The 22,118-nt window shown below is 59.4% G+C and overlaps 4 protein-coding genes across 4 annotated transcripts; 2 read left to right on the forward strand and 2 right to left on the reverse strand.

Annotated features, from left to right (window-relative positions):
- The first annotated feature begins 9 nt into the window (after positions 1–9).
- On the forward strand, positions 10–1,329 carry ALKBH7 (alkB homolog 7). The gene is made up of 4 exons (XM_004619480.2): positions 10–300; positions 567–740; positions 828–952; positions 1,080–1,329. Exons 1-4 carry the CDS (start codon positions 103–105, stop codon positions 1,240–1,242), a joined length of 660 nt encoding a protein of 219 aa, XP_004619537.1. The 5' UTR covers positions 10–102; the 3' UTR covers positions 1,243–1,329.
- Positions 1,330–1,472: 143 nt separating this feature from the next.
- On the reverse strand, positions 1,473–5,539 carry PSPN (persephin). Its single transcript, XM_004619479.2, has 2 exons — positions 2,102–5,539; positions 1,473–2,027 (listed from the first exon to the last, which is right to left on the reverse strand). The coding sequence occupies exons 1-2, from the start codon at positions 2,253–2,255 to the stop codon at positions 1,720–1,722; spliced, it is 462 nt and encodes a 153-aa protein (XP_004619536.1). The 5' UTR covers positions 2,256–5,539; the 3' UTR covers positions 1,473–1,719.
- A 127-nt stretch (positions 5,540–5,666) lies between these two features.
- On the reverse strand, positions 5,667–14,220 carry GTF2F1 (general transcription factor IIF subunit 1). The gene is made up of 12 exons (XM_004619400.2): positions 13,911–14,220; positions 13,732–13,778; positions 12,904–12,976; positions 11,133–11,326; positions 9,303–9,473; positions 8,922–9,106; positions 8,026–8,179; positions 7,754–7,932; positions 6,521–6,594; positions 6,300–6,438; positions 6,009–6,129; positions 5,667–5,906 (listed from the first exon to the last, which is right to left on the reverse strand). The coding sequence occupies exons 1-12, from the start codon at positions 13,920–13,922 to the stop codon at positions 5,702–5,704; spliced, it is 1,554 nt and encodes a 517-aa protein (XP_004619457.1). The 5' UTR covers positions 13,923–14,220; the 3' UTR covers positions 5,667–5,701.
- Positions 14,221–14,664: 444 nt separating this feature from the next.
- LOC129401953 (adenylate kinase isoenzyme 1-like) lies at positions 14,665–21,732 on the forward strand. The gene is made up of 5 exons (XM_055125473.1): positions 14,665–14,725; positions 16,877–17,076; positions 17,765–17,878; positions 20,268–20,462; positions 21,664–21,732. Exons 1-5 carry the CDS (start codon positions 14,665–14,667, stop codon positions 21,730–21,732), a joined length of 639 nt encoding a protein of 212 aa, XP_054981448.1.
- The last annotated feature ends 386 nt before the right edge of the window (positions 21,733–22,118 follow it).

Genomic DNA, 22,118 nt, shown 5'->3' on the forward strand with positions numbered 1-22,118 from the left:
GGCGAGCCAATCGCCGGAGAGACTCTGCGCAGCCACAGTCAATGGCTCTGCGACGGGGGCGTTACCCGGCCCCGGCAGCTACCACGACCCCGCTCCAGGGCCATGGCCGCCGGGAGCGGGCGACTAGCGTCGCCTGCTTTGGGCTGGGTGCGGGGCTCGGGCCCGGCCGTGTTGAGCCGCCTGCGCGACGCTGCCGTGGTGCGGCCCGGTTTCCTGAGCGCGGCCGAAGAGGAGACGCTGAGCCGTGAGCTGGAACCCGAGCTGCGTCGCCGCCGCTACGAATATGACCACTGGGACGCGGTGAGACCCGGGCGCGGGGGCGGGGCCACGAGGAACGGGGCTGGTGCGCGGATTGGCGGGAGGCACCGGAACTGTGTGTTTGGGGCGGGGCCTGTGGCGTTAGGGGCGGGGCCGGAGTCTACCTGTCTTGGATCATCCCCAGATCGCTCCCGAGTCCCAGTTCCCAGTCCCTGGAGAGCCCAGCCGAGTGCTCTGCACGCAGTGCCTCAGTTTCCCTGTGGTGCCGCCCCAGGATTTCGCGGGTCTGACCCTCATCCTCTGCGCAGGCCATCCACGGCTTCCGAGAGACTGAGAAGGCGCGCTGGACAGCGGCAAGCCGGGCCATCCTGCAGCGCGTGCAGGCAGCTGCCTTTGGCCCTAACCAGACCCTGCTGTCCTCCGTGCACGTGCTGGACCTGGAACCTCGGGGCTACATCAAGCCCCACGTGGACAGCGTCAAGGTGGGCAGACCAGTGCCCGGCAGCTGGGGGATGGGCCGCAAGATGGGAACCTGACCTCTACCCCACGTGCCACCTCGCTTCTTCCAGTTTTGCGGAGACACCATCGCTGGCCTGTCCCTGCTGTCTCCCAGCGTCATGCGGCTCGTCCACACCCAGGAACCTGGGGAATGGCTGGAGCTCTTGCTGGAGCCAGGCTCCCTGTACATCCTTAGGTACCACCCCACCTAGGAGCCCCGGCCGTGCCCCAGTTCTTGGAACAATGCGACCTTACCCCTGGGCAGACCTGAGGGGGAGCTACCTCTGCCCCAGGTGGCCACAGCCTCCGTTTTCCTCTTGCAGGGGCTCAGCCCGCTATGACTTCTCCCACGAGATCCTTCGAGATGAAGAGTCGTACTTTGGGGATCGTCGGGTAGCCCGAGGCCGCCGCATCTCAGTGATTTGCCGCTCCCTGCCAGAAGATACAGAACCCGGGGAGCAGGGACAGCCACCCCCTGCTTGCTGATCCCTGATACTCCCCTTCTCTCTCTGCTTCCAGCTTTTCTGAGATCCTGAACTGGTAAATAAAGGTGGAGAAGGTGGAGGATGAAAACACCGATTTCCCAGGTTCAGGCTGTTGGCAGGATCAGGCACCTGGCAGGAGAAGCCCAGAACCCAAACTTGTCCACACAGAGGGGACAGAGGCGTTGTTGAGCAGGGAGGACTCTTGCCTTGCATGCTGCTGACCCGGGTTCAATTTCCAGCACCCCAAAGAGTCTCCTGAGCCCCATCAGGAGTGATCCCTGAGCTCAGCCAGGAGAAAGCCCTAGGAACCACCGGGTGGGACCCCAAAACAAAGCAAAGACACAGACCCAAGGCTTTCAGAGCCCGCTTCTTTATTGCACCATGGCCAGTGGCCCCACACCCAGCTGCCTCCCTTCTCGTCTTCTCCAAGCCGGTGACGTGGGTAACAGCAGCCATGGGGTCCCAGGCTGGGCCCCCCTTAGCCCCCACAGCTGCAGGCAGCCGCTGAGAACTGGGGCAACTGCTGCCAGCGGTGCTGGTCATCCAGGAAGGCCACATCGGAGTAGTGAGTGGGCTGGCAGCAAGGCCCCCCATGGACTCTGCCCTGGCGTCGCAGCCTGGCCAGCGTCAGGCCATGCTGGGTGCGGGCGCCACGGGGGCAGCTGCCAGCGCAGTAGCGGAAAATGACGGTCTCCTCGGAGGCATAGCCCAGGCCCAGCTCCGCCACGGGCAGCAGCAGACTCCGGAGCTGGCACGGGCCGGCCAGGGCCCGGCGCGGTCGGCCGCCTGCAGGATATGGCGGGGGTCAGGACAGGAAGGATTTGGGGAAGACACACAGGAGCCCCCTCCCGAGGACTTACCCAGTCGAGGCCTCTGGATCTCGCTCTCCGTTGCCAGCTCAGACTTGATTTCCCCTTCCGACACGGGGGACCCCTGAGCTCCTGGAGCCCCACAAAGACCCAGATGCAAAGACAGAAGCAACAAAGATCCTAGTGAGAGTCTTGCCGAGGCCATCGCGACAGGCTGGTTGTCGGGGAGAGGGCATGCCTGCACCCTCAATTTATCCCCTGGGCTGGGAACTGGGGGCCCCCCATCTCCAGGGCCAGCTGGCCGTCAGATCCTCGGGCCCCCACAGGGCAGCTCCGTCCAGCTCACACCCCTCGGCCCTGAGAGTTACAGGCTCAACAACACACCCCGCGCCCCAAGGCCCTGTCCAGACATTCCACAGCCCCGTTTCCGACACCCCCTGATTTACTACTAGTACCGTCTCGGCTGCCAGGGCTCAGCCCAGAGCGGGCCACCGGGCTGCCCCACCGGCTGTCTGAAAGGGAAGGAGATGGGGGGGGCTCCCAATGAGGGGGGTCACTCAGGGGCTCAGGAGTCATGAGTTGGGTACCAGGTTGTGGGGGTCAGAGGCAGCCTGGCCGGGGAGGACGTGGCCCGGGAGGCCACTGGCCTGCTTGCCAGCCAGGATTAAGCCCTCATACCCCTGTCTCCGGGGCTGGCTGAGCTTCCAAACAGGAAGAGGGAGAGGCCCGGGGACAGGGAATGTAGGGGTGCGGAGGGGGGGTTGTGGCTGGAGGCCCACCTGGCAGAGGCCCTGTCTTGGCCAGGCCAGGACCCTGTGCTGCAGCCCCTCATAAGGGGATGCCGGAGCAAGAGGGGAAATCAAGAGGACTGGAGAGATAGTACGTCAGGTAAGGCACATGCCTTACACATGGCCGACCCGGGTTCGAGCCCCAGCATTCCATACAGTTCCTGGAGCCCTGAGCACAGTTGGATGTGGCCCCCAAAAGTGCAAACGGTGGGGTTGGAGCAATAGCACAGTGGGTAGGGCATTTGCCTTGTATGAGGCCTACCCGGTTCAATTCCAGGCATCCTATCTGGTCCCCCGAGCACCATGAGTAATTCCTGAGTGCATGAGCCAGGAGTCACCCCTGTGCATCGCCAGGTGTGACCCAAAAAACAAACAAAAAAAAGGTGCAAATGGTGATGGGGGAGGAGGGACAGGGGCTGTGCCCTGAGATAGTACAGCAGGGTCCCCCTAAGCACTGCCAGGAGGGATCCCTGAGTGCAGAGCCAGGACTAAGCCCTGAGCACCTCCAGGTGTATCCCTTCCTCCCCCGAAAAAAAAAAAAAAAAGTATCGCATCCAATTGAAGGTCCCAGCTGCCAACTGCACTGCCTTAGGGTCCTGGCTGAGGCCTTCTTCCCGAGGTCCCCACGACAGGGGGACTGCCTGACCCACCCGCTGCTTCCCCAAGGTGTGGCGGAAGGTCAGCGGGAAGGTGGGACCAGCCCGGACATTCCTGGGAATTAACTGACATCTTCGGCATTCCCGCTTGCTCGGGGCAGACAGGCGGGGGTCGGACAGTTTCCAGTAGCAGCTTGGGCCGTTTCCAGCATCAGGGGGCAAGACAGCACCACATCCTGCCCCACGCTCCTGGCTCAGAACTGGTGCTCCTGAGACATGCTCCCATATCTGAGAGGCGACCCACTGGCTGTGAACTTGGGGGTTCAGACCTGCCCAGTCCCGGGGCACCTGGCCGAGTCAGTTCACAAAGATCCTGCAGGCGCCAGGGCGTGGACAGGGGTCTGGCACTGCAGAAGGGGTCCCCGAGTCCCACTAGGGGTGATCCCTGAGCACAGAGCCAGGAATAAACCTCAAGACCCCCCAGATGTGTCCCCTTCTCTACAAAAGGCCCCAGCCACCAAAGGGATCGAGGCTCCAGCTGGGATCCCTGGCCTGGACTCAACCCAGAAGTGTCTGAAAGCGGGCTGGAGCCCTAGCACAGAGGGGAGCATGACCAACCTGGGTTTAAGCCCCAGCATCCCATAGAACCCCCAGAACACCGCTAGGAGTAACACCTGAGCATCGCCAGGTAGCACTGTCGTCCCGTTGTTCATCAATTTGCTCAAGTGAGCACCAGTAACGTCTCCATTGTGAGATTTGTTACTGTATTTGGCATATCGAAGACGCCATGGGTAGCTTGTCCAGGCAGGATACTCTTGATAGCTTGCCAGACTCTCCGAGAGGGATGGACAAATCAAACCCGGGTTGGCTGCGTGCAAGGCAAACGCCCTACCTGCTGTGCTATTGCTCCAGTCCTGAGCATCGCCAGGTATGACCCAAGAAAGTTAAAAACTAGTGTCTGGAAGGATTTTCTTCCCTGGAGTTCCCACAGACTAGCAGCCTGGCAGCCTGGCACTACGGGCTCGGGGGGCAGTCTGAGGAGGGGACAGGGTGCCCTGAGCTTTTGGGATTTTCCAATTCTGAGTTCGAAAGGTTGGGAGGGCAGCCCCAGGCGACGGACGTGCTCAGGGAGACTAGAGGGTCCTTCATGGTAGGTTTTGGAGCGACGGCAGCCGCCAGGGGGGCTGGAGAAGGGGCTGAGAACATGGGGGGTGCTAGGGATGAGTGGCAGGTGGAGAGGTGGGAGACGAGGATCTGAGAAAGGCCCAGGTGGGAGGAAGGGCACAGCAGAGGGCCCTGCCACCACAGCTGGGAGGGCGCTTGCCTTGCATGTGGCTGACCCAGGTTCAATCCCTGGCACCCCGTAGGGTCCCCCGAGCACTGCCAGGAGTGATTCCCAAGTGCAGAGCCAGGAAGAACTCCTGAGCATGGTCATGTGGGGCCCCCAAACAAACGTATCAGGGGCTGGAGTGATAGCACAGCAGCTAGGGGGTTTGCCTTTCACATGGCCAACCTGGGTTCGAATCCCAGCATCCCATATGGTCTCCCAAGCACCACCCGAAGTAATTCCTGAGTGCAGAGCCAGGAGGAACCCCTGTGCATCGCCGAGTGTGACCCAAAAAGAAAAAAAAAATCAGGGTCACACCCACCAAACCCTGGTATATTCAACCACAGCGGGGCACAACCATCGACTCCCCGTTCCAGCTCACTTGGAGCAAGGGGCCGTGTGGTGAGGGTATGGGGTCTTACACGGTGCCCATCTCTCCAAAGTTCCAATGGGAGTAGGGGGGGGAGGCTCCCCAACCCCATCCGTGGGCCTCGTGCCCCGCCATCAAATGGACACAGGAAGGCTAGAGCGATAGTCCACAGCTTTTGCCTCGAACGTGGCCGACCCGGGTTCGATCCCCGGCACCCCACAGGGGCCCCCCCTCCCGAGCCCCGCCAGCAATGACTCCTGAGTGCAGAGCCAGGAGTCAGCCATGAGCTTGCCCCTCAAACAAGACAATAACAATTCCAGAGCAGGGCTGGAGCGACAGCACAGCGGGTAGGGCATTTGCCCTGCACGGAGCCAACCCGGGTTCAATTCCCAGCATCCCATAGGGTTCCCTGAGCACTGCACCAGGAGTAATTCTCTGAGGAGTAATTCACTGAGCCAGGGGTAACCTGAGCATCACTGGGTATGACCCAAAAAGCAAAAAAAAAAAAGAAAAGAAGCCTCCAGAGCAACCCAAGTTTCGGGGGATGGCTCGGGTTTATTGGGGGCGGGGTCACTCCTTGAGGGAGAAGTGCATCTTGTCCCCGATCATCTTCCGCTCGGGGTTGAGGCGCTTGAGGATCTGCGCCAGTACGTTGACCGTCTGCTCGCTGCTCAGCCCCGTTTTCTTGGTCTGGAATTTCTTCAGCAGGTCCTTGGTGGTCATGGGCTTCCGCGTCAGGTAGCGCCTCACCGCGTCCTCCGTCACCTGCACGTCCCTGAGGAAGCGGCAGGGCACAGAGCGAGGGTGGGTGGGGGGTCCGACCCTCCTGAGAGTCCCCCCTGCACCCCCTCACCCCCGCACCTCGCTGCCGACTTACCCGCTGCTCGGGGTGGACTTTCCCGACTGGGGCTGGGGGGTGGATTTGCCCGATGGGTTCTGGGCCCCTGTGTCCAGGCGGAGACGTTTGGCGGCGGGGGTCTCGCTGCTCCGCTGCTTTCCTGCGGGGACAGAGGCCAGGCGGAGCCAGCAGGTAAGGAGGGGGGGCCAGAGAGATGGCAGGGAGCCAGATTGGGGATGAGGGGGGGCCGGCTGTGCGACAGGCTTGGGGGCAGGAAGCCCGGACCCGCTCGCTCTCCCCGCCCTGGCACCAGGCGGGCGAGACCCCCACCTTGCTCCAGTTTGGTGGCGGCCGCCCGCAGCGTGGAGGACGTGGTCCCCGCCTCGGCGCTGGGCGTCCCGGGCCGGCTGTTCCCCCGGGAGCTTCCGCCCGATGGCTTCCGCTCCCTCTTGGGGGGCGTCTTCTTCTTCTGCCGGAGGAGTGAGGGGGTGAGCGGAAGGAGACCTCCCCCAACGGCCCCCCGCCCGGCATCCCGGCTGGGCCTGGCTCACCGCCATGAAGAGGGCCGAGGAGGCCTCGCTGTCGATGTCACTCTCCTCGGAGCTCTCCGATTCATCGCTGCTGTCTGAGGGGGAGGGAGGGAAGGGGGGGAAGGGGTCAGGACCCCCCCAGCCCTCATAGGCTCAGAAGAGGGGCAGGGAGGTGGAGCAGAAGAAGCAGCCCGCCTTTCTTTTCTGTTTGGGGGGTCACACCCAGCGGTGCCTGGGGCCGACTCCTGGCTCTGTCTTGGGGAACCCGGGGATCAAACCCGGGTCGGCCAGGCCTAAGTGTTCTGCCCCCTTGCCCTCTCGCTCTGGCCCCCCGCCTTTTCTTCCCTATCTTTTTTTTTTTTCTTTTTGGGTCACACCTGGCAATGAACAGGGGTTACTCCTGGCTTTGCACTCAGGAATTACCCCTGATGGTGCTCAGGGGACCATATGGGATGCTGGGATTCGAACCCGGGTCAGCCACGTGCAAGGCAAACGCCCTACCCGCTGTGCTATTGCTCCAACCCCTTCTTCCCTATCTTTTACAGGGAGGCCACACCTGGCCGAGCTCAGGGCTGACTCCTAGTGGTGCTCCGGGGACCCTATGGGGTAGAGGGGCTCGAACCTGGGTCAACCCTGTGCATGACAAGAGCCCTCCCCACTGTCCTATCGCTCAGGCCCACAAGTGCCTTAACCCCTGCACCGTCCGTCAGGCCCTTGTATTCCTTTTTGCGAGAGGGGGGTGTTGGGGACCACACCTAGCAATGCTCAGGGCAGCCTCCTGACTCTGCCCTCAGAGATCCCTCCTAGCGGGACTTGGGAGACCCTCTGGGATGCTGGTGACTAGCCCCCCATGCCCACACCTTCCCTCTCTGTCCCTCCCTGGGTCCCCACCTCTCCCAGGCCCACCATTCTTTTTGTGTTGCTTTGGGGCCACACCCAGCAATGCACAGAGCAGCCTCCTGGCTCTGCACTCAGGGACCCCTCCTGGCAGGGGGCTTAGGGGACCCTCCTCTGGGCCTGAGCTGGGGAGCGAGCCCAGCCCTCCCACAGCCCCTCCTTTTTTTTTTTTTTTTTTTTTTGCTTTTTGGGTCACACCCAGCAATGCTCAGGGGTTCCTCCTCCTGGTTCTGCACCCAGGAATCACCCCTGGCGGTGCCCTGGAGACCCTATGGGATGCTGGGGATCAAACCCAGGCCCACCGCGTGCCAGGCAAACGCCCTCCCGGCTGTGCGATCGCTGAGGCCAGCCCCCCACCTTTCTTGCGCCGCTTCTCCTGGGGCGTGGGCGCCTTCTTCTCCTCCTCCTCCTCCTTGTCCTCCTCGGGCGGCTTCTCCTCCTCGCTCTCCTCGCTGCTCTCACTGTGCTCGTCCACCCCCTTGGGGCCCTCCTCCTGCTGCGGGACCTTGGGCTTCCCGGGCAGCTCATCCTCGGAGCTGGGCAACGGCGACAGGGGGGGAGGATGAGCGGGGGGCGGCCCCCTCCACGCCTCGGCCCCACCCCGCCTCGCCATGCGGCCCACGCCCCACCTGGAGCCATCCGACATGTAATCCACCTCCTGCCCCTCGAAGTCCCCGTCATCGCTGTCCTCGAGGGCCTCGTCGTCAGAACCCTTCTTCTTCTTCTTCTTCTTGCCCGCCTTGGCCTGCGGGGCCTTCTTCTTAGACTTGGGGCCTCGGCCACCTGGGGTGACGGCGGAGGGAGGTGAGGGTTGGGCCCCGGGGTCGGGAACCAGCCGCCCCACTCCCAGGTGGCCCCGGGTCCTCTGCCTCCGCCTCTCTGCAGGTTCGCGGGGTGGAGGTGGTTGGTCTTTGTCCACACCCGGCGGTGCTCGGGGCTCCGGGGGACCACATGGGATGCCAGGAATCGAACCGGGTCAGCCACGCATGAGACAAGCACCCCACCCCCAACCCCAGTCCTGCTTTTAGAAGGTTCAGGAAAAGCTGCGGCTGCCTGGTCCTGCAGACTCACCCTCCTCCCCACTGGCCCTGCAGACTCACCCTCCTCCCTGTAGGCTCACCCTCCTCCCCACTGGTTCTTAAGACTCACCCTCTTCCCTGCAGGCTCACCCTCCTCCCCACTGGCCCTGCAGACTCACCCTCCTCCCTGCAGGCTCACCCTACTCCCCACTAGCCCTGCAGACTCACCCTCCTCCCCACTGGTCCTGAAGACTCACCCTCCTCCCTGCAGGCTCACCATCTTCCCCACTGGACCTGAAGACTCACCCTCCTCCCCACTGGCCCTGCAAACTCACCTTCCTCCTCCCCAGACTCACCCTCCTCCCTGCAGATTCACCCTCCTCCCCAGTCATCCTCCTCCCCACACTGCCCCACCTTCCCCCTGGCCCCCGCACTCATCCTCCTCCCCACAGTCACCCTCCTCCCCACTGGCCCTGCCCGACTCACCCTCCTCCTTGCAGACTCACCCTCCTCCCCGCTGGCCTCGCTGTCCTCGGACGACACCTCCAGGTCGTCCTCCAGGTCGTGGATGCGCAGCTCGCTGGGCTTCTTGCGTGTGCGCTTCTCCTTGTCCTCGTCCTCCTCGTCCTGGCCCTGGTCCTTGAGCCGCCGCTGCTGCATGATGCTGAAGTGGTTCAGGACCTTGTTCCTCCTGGGGGGGGGGCGGGGGGCACAATGGGGGCTGACAGAGGGCCGGGATCCACCCCACGCCCCATCACCAGGCTCCCAAAGCCCCCCACACTGTGAGCTGACGCAGGACGGAGGGAAGTGGAGGAATTCCCCCCACTTCGCCCCCGGCCCCAGCCAGCGGGGGACCCCGCGCCCCGCACCCCGCGCCCCGCTCTCACCGCTCCCACTCCTCCTCCGCCTCCTCGGCCGTGAGTGTGCGGTGCCGGGCGAGCGGCGTGAAGTTGTACCAGTTGTGTACGGGGAAGGCCTCGAAGGCGCCGTCGGGGCACTGGGTGAAGATGTAGTAGGATGTGTTCTCCGTCACGCCGCCCTTCTTGATGCCCTTGAACCTGCAGGGGCCGCGGCCAGGGTCACAGCGGGCACAGGGCAGCCCCTGACCAGGAAGGGGGCACAGTGGGGTCTCCAGGGCACCCTCCCACAAAGCCTGGGCAAACCACCCGCAGATGCCAAGGGGTTTGGGGTTTTGGTCTACACTGGGCAATGCGCAGGGCTGACTCCTGGGGGTGCTCAGGGAACCCCAGGGGCTGTTGGGAATCCAACCCAGGTCGACTGCATGCAAGGCCAAGGCCCTCCCCTGTCCTATCACTCTGGCACCTGTCTCGCTCACTGCGAGGCCCAACCTCCTCACTTTAGTGCACTGTTTCTGCCCTGCACCATCACCAGACATGTGTGTGTGCGCGCGCGCGCGCGCGCACACACACACACACACACACACACTCATACAACCCCTAGAGCCCAGTGGGCCATGATACGCTGTCCTGCCAGAGGCCCCTCAATCCCCTAACCAGCATCCCTCCCCTCAGAGAGGCCTCCCCACCCTGCTGTCACAACCCTGATACCCCCAGGCGCCTCCCCCCTCCATGTGTGGCCCCGGCTTCCTGCATCTGGGCCCCCAAGTCCCCTGCAGAGAAGGGATGAAGCGCAGGGCTCAGAGCAACCGCTTCACAAGCACACACAGTCCCGAGTTGAAGCACCCGGGGTCCCACATATGCCCGGTAGGGTCCCTGCAGCTGGACTGGGGGTCATCCCAGTGCTGCCAGTGATTCCAACAGCACCACAACAAGAGGAAGCCACCCCCCACTTATACAACTAAAAAAGAGGTGTTGGGGCCAGAGCAAGAGGACAGCAGAGAGTGGGGCTGGAGCAATAGCACAGCGGGTAGGGCGTTTGATTTGCACACGTCCGACCTGGGTTCAATTCCCAGCATCCCATATGGTCCCCCGAGCACTGCCAGGAGTAGTTCATGAGTGCAGAGCCAGGAACAAGCCCTGAGCATCACTGGGTGGGACCCAAAAAGCAAAAAAAAAAAAAAAAAAGAGAGAGAGAGAGAGAGCAGCAGAGAGAGCTTCCAACCCAGGTTCCATCCCTTGCACCCCACAGGATCCCCTGAGCCCTGCACCCTGGGGTAGTCCCCAAGCACCACCTAATGTCGCCCCCACCAAAGCTCAGGATGGGGACTGCAGCGATGGCACAGCAACGGGCACCGGCATCCCATCAGGTCCACCCCAGCGAGGAGTGGTCTCTGAGCACCATCAGGTGACCCAAAAAACAACCCCACCCCACAAAAAAAAAAAGGCGCAAGAAGGGGGACACGGTGCTGGAACAATAGCACAGTGGGTAGTGCATTTGCCTTGCACGCAGCTGACCTCGGTTCGATCCCCAGCATCCCATAAGGTCCCCCGAGCACCGCCAGGAGTGATCCCTGAGTGCAGAGCCAGGAGTAACCCCTGAGCAACACTGGGTGTGACCCAAAAAGCAAAAAAGGAGGGCTGGAGTGATAGCACAGCAGGTAGGGTGCTTGCCTTGCATGCAGCCGACCCCGGGTTTGATTCCCAGCATCCCATAGGGTCCCCCAAGCACTGCCAGGAGTAATTCCTGAGTGCAGAGTCAGGAGTAACCCCTGAGCATCTCCGGTGTGACCCAAAAAAAGAAGGGGGACACTCCGACACCCCCCGCTACTCCCCCACCCCCAAGCCACTGCCACTCACTTCCGGCCGGACTTGCCGTTGACCCGGAGCAGCCAGGGCTGGTCCTCAGGCCGGAACTCCTTGAGGACAATGCCATACTTCTTCCGCCGCGCCTCCTCCCGCAGCTTGCGGTTGAACTCGCTGCCCGCGCCCGACTCCGGCAGCTCCTCCTCCTGGTAGATCTTCTTGTTGCTCAGGTCTCGCTCCAGCCGGGCCTGGGCGGGCACAAGGAGCAGCCCGTGAGCCACCTGCCCCCCCACTCTCTGGAAGTCGGAGTTTGGTTCCAAAGAAAAGAAAGCCCAGGCCGGAGCGATGGTCCAGCAGGGAGGGTGTTTGCCTGGCCTGTGGCTGACCCAGGTTCGATCCCCAACATCTCAGAGGGTCCCCTGAGCCCCACCAGCAGTGAATCCCGAGTGCAGAGCTGGGAGGAACCTCTTGAGACGCACCAGGCATGAACCAAAAAGCAAAAAAAAAAAGGAAACAACCCCTCCCCCACTCCACCCCCCAAAAAAAGTTGGGGCCAGGGTGTGACGGCTCAGCGCTCAAAGTGCATGTCTGAGATCTAGATTCGATCCCGGCATCCTAGAGGATCCCTCAAGCCCCACTAGGAGTGATCCCTGAGCTCAGAGCAAAGATTAAATCTGGAGCATTGCTGGGTCTGGACCAAAACACAAAACAATTGGAGCTGGAGGGATAGCACAGCAGGGAGGGCATTTGCCTTGCACTTGACCGACCTGGGTTCGATTCCCAGCATCCCATATGGTCCCCTGAGCACCGCAGGGAGTAATTCCTGAGTGCAGAGACAGGAGTAACCCCTGTGCATCGCTGGGTATGACCCAAAAAGAAAAAATACCACAAAACAATTAGGCTTGAGGTGGCAGTCCAGCAGGGAAGGCGTTTGCCTTGTACATGGCCCACCTGGGCTCAATCCCCAGCATCCCATAAGGTTCCCTGAGCCAAAAGCAAATCCTGAGTACCACCAGGTGTGGCTCCAATCCCCCCCCCACCACATACTCACACACACCAAAAATTACAAAAAATGGGGGTTGGAGTGATAGCACAGCGGGTAGGACGTTTGCCTTGCACGCGGCCAACCCAGGTTCGATTCCCAGCATCCCATATGGTCCCCAGGAGTAATTCCTGTGTATTGCTGGGTGTGACCCAAAAAGAAAAAAAAAAAACAATAGAAATTGGCTTTATAACCTTCAAAAAAGCTTCAGAGTACTGGGAAGAGAGTACTTGCCTTGCATATGTCAAATCCTGATTTAATCCCCAGCACCACGTATGTCCCCCAACAGAGCCAGGAACCCCTGAGCACAGCTGGGAGTGGCCCAAAACCCCCTATCCCCTCAAGCCCCCTCACACACAATACAACGAAAAAGTTTCAGGTAATGGTTACACTCCACTTTCTTTTTTTTTTTAACAACAACAAAAATTTGACATAAAATATAAAATGATTGGGCCAGAGAGTTTAGAAGTTAAGGGGCCGGAGCAATGGCACAGCGGGTAGGGGTAGGAGTAATTCCTGAGCACAGAGCCAGGAGTAAGCCCTGAGCACTGCACACAGCAAGCCCTGGTTCCATCCCTGGGAACCCATAGGATTCCCAAGCCCCACCGGGAGGTATCCCTGAGCACAGAGCCAGGAGTTTGCCCTGAGGATCAGGGGGTGTGGCCAAACTCTCCCTCCACCCTCACAAATGCAGTGAAATCGGGCACTACTCCAACAGAGGAACTGCGGCAATCACCACCAAATCCAAGATTAGATTCTCTCACCTCCCAGACTGGGACTTACCTGATTCCAAGTGGCCAGGTTGACTTTATCAGCTGCATTGAAGGCCATGATGTTATACTTTTTGGTGGTGTTTCTGGAGCAGGTAATAAGAAGCAGTGCTCAGTGCCCAGTGCTCAATCCCGCCTTCCACAAACCCTCCCCTGGCTCAGCCCTTTGTTCTGGACTGGTGCCAGAGGAAGGGAAGCATCTTCATCAAAGACCCAAACAGAGGTTTCCAGTGTCGGGAAGATGGAGTCATACCCTCCCAACCCCAGGGACCAAACAAGCAGGAAGAGCAAGACAAAGATTGGCAGGAACCGTGGTTAACAAGAAGGTGCACATTTGCTCTGAGGCTTTGCTGATCCACAAGAACCCAGAAGACGGGACAGACTTGTCACGCAGCTGACTGGGGTTCGACCCCCGCACAACATAGGGTCCCCAGAGCCCACCAGGAGTGATCCCTGAGTGCAGAGCCAGGAGTCAGCCCTGAACACTGCCGGGCGTGCCATCCTCCACTCCCCCCCCCAAAAAAAAATACACCCAAAGAACCCAAGAATCAAGATGGGAAAGCTGAGTCTGATGAAAAGGCTTTCCGGAAGGAGGGAATTCCTCGCATGCTGCATGAACGCCCTCATTCATTCATTCATTCATTCGTCTGTTCGTTCATTCATCCGTCTATTCATTTATCCACTCATTCATTCATTCCGTTCGAGGAGGCGGGAGGGGGGGGAGTCACAACCCTCAGCACTGTGTTGCAGGGTACGCTGCAAAACTCCCAAGGCACTTATTCTTTTTTCTTGTTTGTTTTTTTTCTTACGGGGCATCAAAAGGGGAGAAGGAAGGACTTACTTGGGAACTCGGACGACGTACTCGGTGACATTCTGGCTGCCGGGGCCCTACGAGGACAAGATACGGAATGGTGAGTGGGGATGGAGGATGGGATAGGACGGGGGATGAGGAGCGGGGGCGGGGGGGGGACCCGTAGCGGCCGCCGCCACCCGCATCCCCGACACCAGCCACAAACTCACAAGGGCCGCCATAGATCAGGGGGTCGCCGTGCGGCCTCTCCGGCTGCAATCCGAGTCCTTTACTGTCGCCTCCCCTCCCCTGTCCACGCTCTTCGGGTCCAGGAAAATCGTGCCCCCCACCCTACTTGCACCCACACCCACACCCGCAAAGGCGGGATTAGATCACGATAGACGCCCCCGAAGGCCGAGGGTTCCTGCAGATCTCGGGGAAAAAAACCCGGAGTGGCACCGTGGCCACTCCAGTGGCCGCTGGCACCAAGCCTGCGCCTGCGCCGCCTGCAAACCAGGAAGCGACGCCGCCCCGGCCGCGTCCCAGGACCCGCTGCTGCGCGCAGGCGCCCTCACTGCTTGAGACGAGAGCCCAGCGAGCCAATCAGAACTCGCGGACGCGGCGGTGACGTCACCGAGACCGCGAGGCATCGTGGGAGTCTGGGGGCGGAGCCTCGGAGTCGTTCTCGCGGGCTCGCCTGGCTCATGCGCCGTCAGCACTCCGGAAGTCAGCCCGAAGAGGTCGCGTCGCCATGGCGACGCAAGCCCGTTCTGTCCGACAGCTGGTTGCTGCCAGGGCTTCCCACCGCGCACACACACCTTGAACCTCTTTAGGGGGGTTCTTCTCCACCCCTCGCGGCTTCAGGGGAGCGCCTCTTCCCGCAAAATGATCAGGCAGAGAGGCCCTTGTGACGTTGAGCCGAGCCTGGAGGGGTCGGGGCGCGGGTGGGGATGGGGTGGGGCCACCCCTCGGGCCGCTGGAAGGATGGGTCAGGTCAAGTCCACCCTGCCCCGGAAGGGCAGGTGTCTGAGCCAGCCGGAGAAGGGTAATCTGGTGGGGGTCCCCCAATAACTAGTGGGGTGGACCAAGGGTGAGGCTGCCCAGGGCAGGAGGGAAAGAAAGCACCCCCCATAGGAGAAGAAATCCCCCTCACCCATAGGGAACGAAAGCCCCCTCCCCCAAAAATCCACTCCTTTGTCCAAGTGGACACACAGCCCTCCCCTTACCCCAGGCAAGCATGCAACTGCGCATACTCAGATCAGCAGTTTTCTTTCATTCATTCATTCATTAATCCACTCAGGACCTGGTCCACGCTGGGTTCAGGGAATGATTATATTTTTTTTGTTTTTTGAGTCACGCTCGGTGATGCTCAGAGGTTACTCCTGGCTCTGCACTCAGGGATTACTCCTGACGGTGCTCGGAGGACCGACCATATGGGATGCTGGGAGTCGAGCCCAGGTTGGCCGCGTGCAAGGCAAATGCCCTACCCGCTGTGCTATATAGCTCCAGCCCCATGATGATTTTTTTCTTTTTTTTTTTTTTTTGCAGGGTGGGAGTACACCCAGCAATGTTCAAGGGTTGCTTCTGGTTCTGTGCTCAGGAATCACTCCTGGCATTGCTCAGAGGATCATATGGGATGCCCGGGATCAAGCCTGAATCGGCCACATGCAGGGCAAACGCCCTCCCCACTGTCCTATCGCTCTGGGCTCAGTGACTATTGTCAAACCATCTCCATGTCCTGTTGGAGATGAGGAAGTAAAGGAGGAGTCTCCGGACGTGGGCTCCACAACCTAGAAGATGCCCACAGGGGAAAGCGGAAGTGGCTCTAGGGAGTGGAAGGTTGAGGCGGAGAACTTAAGCGGAGCGCTACAGGATGCAGAGCTGGCCAAACAAAGGGGAAGGGAAGTAACACTCCAAATAGCATCGGAAACGAATGTGTTCCGTTGATGGATCTGGTACCCCTAGATCATTCCTTTAAGCCTCACCCACCACCCTCTGTCAGGAACTGAGTGAAGAGTATCAAGTATTAGGACTTGGAAGATCGAATAGTTCAACAGAGCCTGGCTGGATGGTAAAACAAGTTGAACAGAAGCTATGATTACCACTGCCATGGAAAAACAAAAAAGAGAATTTGGAGACACGGAGAGAAAAGCAGTGTTTCTTTGAGCTGAAACAGGGACCTAGGGAGAAATATCCCTGGGGGGGGGTGAAGCAATAGAACAGTGGGGAGGGCACTTGCTTTGCGTTTAGCCAACCTGGGTTAGATCACCAGCATCCCGGAAGGTGCCTTTAAGCTCCGCCAGGAGTGATCCCTAAGTGCAGCACCAGAAGTAACCCCTGAGCATTGCCGGGTGTAGCCCCAAAACTAAAAATAAGAAATATCCTTGGGGAATTTCAAGGGCTTGGAAGGAGGCTCCGGGGACTGGATGGGAGCAAAGAAACAGAGAACGGTCTGTCATGAATGGGCACAAATTTGGGGGCTGGAGAAATAACACAGCGGGTAGGGGATTTCCCTTGCACATCTCGGACTCAGGCTTGATCCCTGGCACACCATATGGTCCCCCAAGCACCACCAGAAGAAATTCCTGAGCGCAGAGCCAGCAGTAAGCCCTGAACCACCTCCTGGGGTGGCCCCATACAGAAGGGGAAAAAAAGAAGAAAAATAAAAAACGTCGAACACAATGGGCAGTTACCCTCAGCTGACATGGGGGGATGGATTCTTGCCATCCGCAAAGGGTTTGTGTGTCAAGTTCATGTCATCACCTCCCAGTGACCCTCAGCACCTACCAAATGGCCATCTGGATGATGCACCCTTGATATGGGGCCCGCCACCCCCTGGTGCCAGTTGACCTGTGTGCCCATCCCCCTACTCTAAGCTCTCGACAAAAATCACGACAGGGGCTGGAGTGATAGCACAGTGGGTAGGGTGTTTGCCTTGCATGCGACTGACCCGGGTTCAATTCCCAGCATCCCATATGGTCCCCTGAGCACCGCCAGGGATAATTCCTGAGTGCAGAGCCAGGAGTAACCCCTGTGCAGAGCCAGGTGTGACCCAAAAAGAAAAAAAAAATCACGACAGTGCCTACTTGTCCCAGCAAGCACCGAGCCCCCTTCCTCCTCTTCCTTCCCATCTCCCTACCCCTGTGGGCTCCTCATCCCACTGCCCCCCCTCACTCCTCCCCATCTCACCCCACAGACCTCCTCAAGTCTGCGCTCATCATCTTTGTGATGGGTGGTCCCGGATCTGGCAAAGGGACCCAGTGCAAGTCCATGGCCATCAAGTATGGCTTCTGCCACGTGGGGCTCGGCCAGCTGCTGCGCCAGGAGGCCCAAAAGGGCACCAAACGTGGCCAGAAGATCCGGGAACTCCTGCTGCGGGGCCTGTGCATGCCCACCGTGAGTACACCGGGGTGCCAGGATGCAGGGAAGGAAAAGGAGGAGGCCCGCGGCCCTGGCATGTGGGAAGGCCATCCCAGGACCTGTCCGGGTACACAGTTGACTCCCTTTCTCTCTCGCACCCCATTACACAAGACTGAACACCCCCCTTTCCACTCTCAGAAGCGTTTATTAGTTGTTATTTTGGGGAGGCACATCAGGCAATGCTCAGGGGTTCCTCCTGGCTCTGCACTCAGCACTCACTGCTGGAGATGCAAAGGGGACCCTACAGGATGCTGGGGATGGAACCCAGGTCAGCCAGGCAAGCGCCCTCCCCACTGCGCTATCGCTCAGAAGTGTTTTTTGTTTGTTTGTTTGTTTTTGCTTTTCTTGGGCCACTCCCGGCGATGCACAGGGGTTACTCCTGGCTCTGCACTCAGGAATTACTCCTGGCGGTGCTTGGGGGACCCTATGGGATGCTGGGAATCGAACCCGGGCTGGCCGAGTGCAAGGCAAATGTCCTCCCTGCTGTGCTATCACTCCAGCCCCTAGAAGTGTTTCTTGGGGAGGTGACGGAGTGGTTTGGACCTCAGATGCAGAATCCTAGGGGCCAGGCCAGGCAGATGTGCCCCCCAAATCCAGCTGCGGTCAGGACGGAGCAAGAGAGCCTTTCCAGGAGCCCCGGGGATTGAGGTGCTGTCCCTCCCAGGGTTTCATCCTGGACCTGATCAGTGATAACATGCTCTGCTGTCCCGTGAGCCCCGGTTTCCTCATCGATGGCTTTCCTCAGGAGCTGAAGCAAGCCAAGGAGTTTGAGCGCCTGGTGAGCCCCTTCATGCACCTTTGAGCCCCCCCACCCGCCCCTTCATGCACCAGCCCCCGTGAAGCCCTTTCTCCTTGCCCTGAGCAAGGGAAAGGAGGCTTGGAGGGAGGCACCAGTCAGGGGGTTAGAAGCTTCTAGAACTTGTCTGAATGGTTAGAGAAATTGCTCTCGGCTCAGGGTGAAGTCGGTTTGGTTTGGTTTTGCTTTTAATTTCCCACGGTCAGGGGCTACTCCCAGCTCTATGCTCAGGGAACCCTATAGGGTGTCGGGGATCAAATCCGAGTCGTACACGTGCAAGCTAAGCGCCCTCACCACGGGGGGCGGGGGGGATGCACTGGCTGGTTTTCAGCCTCTTCCTGTACATTGTACATCACCCAACTTGGCAGCACTCGGGGGGCCTGCACGTCCCCATGGCAACTGCGGTCTGAACCCGGGCCGGAGTTTTTCAGGAGCCTGGCGCCGTGATTGTTGGTGCGACACCCAGCAAGCTCACAGCTTCTGGAATGTTCCAACTGCTTGCATTGTTCATACCCGGCTCTGCCATAGAGGGAAGGGAGAGCGAGTGGGCTCAAGGAGTCCAGGGTCCTGGAGCAGGAGTCAGTGCTAAAGCCACAGCATGTTGGCAAAAGGCTTCAGTTTTATTTTTAAAACAATTTAGTGGGGGGGGGAGGGTGTTTGCCTTACACGTAGCCAAACTGAGTTCGATTCCCAGCATCCCATAGGGTTCCCTGAGCACCGCCAGGAGTAATTCCCGAGTGTGTGAGCCAGGAGTAACCCCTGTGCATTGCCGGGTGTGACCCAAAAATAAAAAAATAATAGTAAAAAAATTAGTGGGGCTGGAGTGATAGCACAATGGGTAGGGCATTTGCCTTGCATGCGGCTGACCTGGGTTCAATTCCCAGCATCTCATATGGTCCCCTGAGCACGGAGTAATTCCTGAGTGCATGAGCCAGGAGTAACCCCTGTGCATTGCCGGGTGTGACCAAAAAGCAAAAAAACAAAAACAAAACCCCCCCCACAATTTAGTGTGTGTATGGGGGGTGGCCAGAGCAATAGGATAGCAGGAAGAGCATTTGCCTTGCATGCATGGGTTTGATCCCTGGCATCCCATAGGGTCCCCCAAGCACCACCAGGAATAATTCCTGAGTGCAGAGTCAAAAGTAAGCTCTGAGCATGGCCGGGTGTGGCCCAAAACCAAACAGAAAAAAAAAATGTGTGGGGCACACAGATAAGGCAGGCTGCCCCCATGTTGAGAGACTAGGTGTTCTGGAGAATTCTCTGGGTCATCACGGGCTGAGTGTCAGGACAGGGTTGGTGTCCTTGGGCTCTGTTCAGACCTGCCAAGAGTGATGCCTAAGCTCAAAATCAGATGTAAGCCCAAGCACAGCTGGGTGTAGCTCCCAAAACAAAACAACTAAAATCAATAAAAAGACCAATTTCTGGGGCCAGAGCGCTAGGACAGTAGGGAGGACACTTGTCTTGCACACGGCCCACCCGTGTTTAATCCCCGGCATCCCATAGGGTCCTCTGAGCATTGCCAGGGGTGATTCCTGAGTGCAGAGCCAGGAGGAAGCCCTGAGCATTGCTGGGTGTGACCCAAAACATTGCCCCCACCAAAAAAAAAAAAAAAAAGCCTCAGCAACAACAAAACTCCACTAAGCTTAAAGAAAATCCTCCAAATGAAAACATGAAACTAAAAGAAGCATAGACCCAATTATCTTTTGGGGAGTTGGGGGTTAGTGATGGTTTTGGGTGCTTCCTGGCAGTGCCTGAGCACTACTCCCAGTTCTGTGCTCAGTAGCGACCCCTGGCTGTGCTCAGGGGAATCACATGTTCTGGGATTCAAACTGGACCGCAGCAGACAGACATAGGCAAGGGCCTCCTCTCTACTATGCCTCCGACTTGTACCCCAATATTCTTTTACTGTTCTCAAACAATCTTAGATTTGGGCCCATGTGTGTGGGGCTGGGATAAAGCAGGGAATACAGGGGCTGGCTGGACAGTCCAGGGGGAAGGGCACTCACCTTGCATACAGCCAAGACCTGGGTTCGATCCCCTAATAGGGTCTCCTATGCATCTCCAAGAGTGATTGATCCCTGAGCACAGAGCCCAGAGTCAGTCCTGAGTGCAGAACCAGGAATAAGCTCTGAGCACGGCTGGGTGTGTTCCGCCAAACAAACCAACCGAAATCACAAAATAGGGGCTGGAGTGATAGCACAGCAGGGAGGGCATTTGCTTTGCACGCGGCTGGTCCGGGTTCGATTCCCAGCATCCCATATGGTCCACCAAGCACTGCCAGGAGTAATTCCTGGGTGCATGAGCCAGGAGTAACCCCTGTGCATCACCAGGTGTGACCCTCCCCCCAAAAAAATCACAAAATAATGCCTAGGTGGGCCGGGCCCCCAACATGGTCATCGTGTTTGAGTGCTCCATGAGGACCATGGTGGACAGAGTACAGCAGCGGGGCAACGCAGAGTGTGAAGATGGTGACAGCATGTTGGCCGTCCACCGCCAACTGCAGACCTACTACGCCGCGTGCCAGCCCGTGCTGACCTTCTACCAGCAGAAGGAACTGCTTCGGATGGTGGGTGTCCCCTGCTCGCTGCCCATCCTCCCCTCCCGGGCCCCCGCCCCCCTGCCAGTATAGCCAGGCCCGCTATGGTCACAGCCCAGGGGTCCCCAGAAGCCCAGGAGGTACGATGCTCTTGCTGTCCAAGGGGCAGCAGACACAGGCTGCGGGCTCCCAGCTCGGGACTGAAAGCAGTTCCATTTGGGAATGGGGCTCCCAAAACCTAAGATAGGGGGCAGAGTGGGGGCAATAGGGGGCAGAGCTTTTGGTGCTGTAGGTGGGAGGCCCTGGGTTGGATTCCCGCCATGGCAGACGCATGCACACCCCGCCCCCAGACACTCCTGGGCACACATACCCTAGACACATACACACACACCAGACACGCACATACTCCGGACAGACACACAGAGCCCAGACACACACAAACACACATACAACCCCCCAGACATGCACATACCCCAGACACAGACACAGAGCCCAGACACACACACATCAGATACAGACACAGACACAGAGATACACACACAGAGCCCAGACACAAACACACATACACACACACACCCCAGACACGCACATACCCCGGACACAAACACACATACACACACACCCCGACATGCATATACCCCGGACAGACACACAGAGCCCAGACACACACATACACAGACACACACAGATACACACACCAGATAGACACACAGATATACACACAAACACCAGATACACACACATACACACAAAGTTCAGACACACACATACCAGACACACACACACACCAGACACACACAATCCCCAGACACAGGCACAGACACACACACTGACACACCCCTCAGACAGACACCCTGGGGGAATTGTAAGGGCCTGAACTTGGGAGTCGATGGACCAGGGTTTGTGGCAAACCCACACGCGCACCATCCCGGGCCAGGAAGCCTGGCTATTGGATTTGTTTTTGGTTCCCACGAGCTGGTGCTCAGGGATCACTCCTGGTGGGGCTTAGGGGATCAGATGGACCAGGATCGAGCCTGGGTTGTGACCGGGCCCGTACCTGCCGTGTTCTCTCTGGACCTTGGCTCAGAAGAGAACTTTCCCAAGTCCCCATCTGCGGAGACTAAGGTGCCATTAGCTCCAAGCGGGGCCGGGTCCCCACCCCACCTGCAGGAGTGAGGCAGAGACAGAGGGCCGTGCCTTGTGCGGGGCTGAGAACTGTGCTCCCCACTAGATCTTAGCCGAGGCAGCCCCGGATGTCATTTTCGCCAGATGCTGCTCGGTCATACAGAGTCTCCGGTGAGGGCTGCGCCCTGCCCTCCCTGCGACCCCCAGGACTCAGGTGAGTCCTTGCTGGGCCCGAGGAGCGGAGAGGGTCTGTCTGGCCAGTGCTCTGGGGTCACCCCTGGCGGGATGGGGGTGCCAGATCTAGGGTCAGCTGTTAGCTCCCGGTGGGGGGCGGCAGGCCCTCCCACAGGCCACACCCCCCAACAGGGGCTTGGGGAGCTGGAGGCTCCTCCTACAGGGCCCAGTCAACCTGTGTGCCCACACCCTTGGGTGACGGGCATCTAAGAACTGGTACTAGGCTGCCCCGCCCTGCCCCCTGCGCGAGACTGTGGCTTGGGGGAGGCGGGAGGGGTTCATGCCCACCAAGCAGGATGGCCCGCAGCACCTCTGTGCCACACTGGC

The sequence above is a fragment of the Sorex araneus genome, chromosome 2, assembly GCF_027595985.1.
Source record: "Sorex araneus isolate mSorAra2 chromosome 2, mSorAra2.pri, whole genome shotgun sequence".
Classification (NCBI taxonomy): Eukaryota; Metazoa; Chordata; class Mammalia; order Eulipotyphla; family Soricidae; genus Sorex; species Sorex araneus.

Coding starts and splice junctions, on each gene's coding strand:
- LOC129401953 (XM_055125473.1), top strand. CDS start 14,665: ATGGGTCAGGTCAAGTCCACCCTGCCCCGGAAGGGCAGGTGTCTGAGC. Junction 14,726..16,876: donor TCTGAGCCAGCCGGAGAAGG/GTAATCTGGTGG, acceptor CTCACCCCACAG/ACCTCCTCAAGTCTGCGCTC. Junction 17,879..20,267: donor CCAAGGAGTTTGAGCGCCTG/GTGAGCCCCTTC, acceptor AATAATGCCTAG/GTGGGCCGGGCCCCCAACAT.
- GTF2F1 (XM_004619400.2), bottom strand. Junction 12,977..13,731: donor TACGTCGTCCGAGTTCCCAA/GTAAGTCCTTCC, acceptor TACCTGCTCCAG/AAACACCACCAAAAAGTATA. Junction 11,327..12,903: donor ACCTGGCCACTTGGAATCAG/GTAAGTCCCAGT, acceptor GTGCCCGCCCAG/GCCCGGCTGGAGCGAGACCT.
- PSPN (XM_004619479.2), bottom strand. CDS start 2,255: ATGGCCTCGGCAAGACTCTCACTAGGATCTTTGTTGCTTCTGTCTTTG. Junction 2,028..2,101: donor GATCCAGAGGCCTCGACTGG/GTAAGTCCTCGG, acceptor CATATCCTGCAG/GCGGCCGACCGCGCCGGGCC.
- ALKBH7 (XM_004619480.2), top strand. CDS start 103: ATGGCCGCCGGGAGCGGGCGACTAGCGTCGCCTGCTTTGGGCTGGGTG. Junction 741..827: donor CCCACGTGGACAGCGTCAAG/GTGGGCAGACCA, acceptor CGCTTCTTCCAG/TTTTGCGGAGACACCATCGC. Junction 953..1,079: donor GGCTCCCTGTACATCCTTAG/GTACCACCCCAC, acceptor TTCCTCTTGCAG/GGGCTCAGCCCGCTATGACT.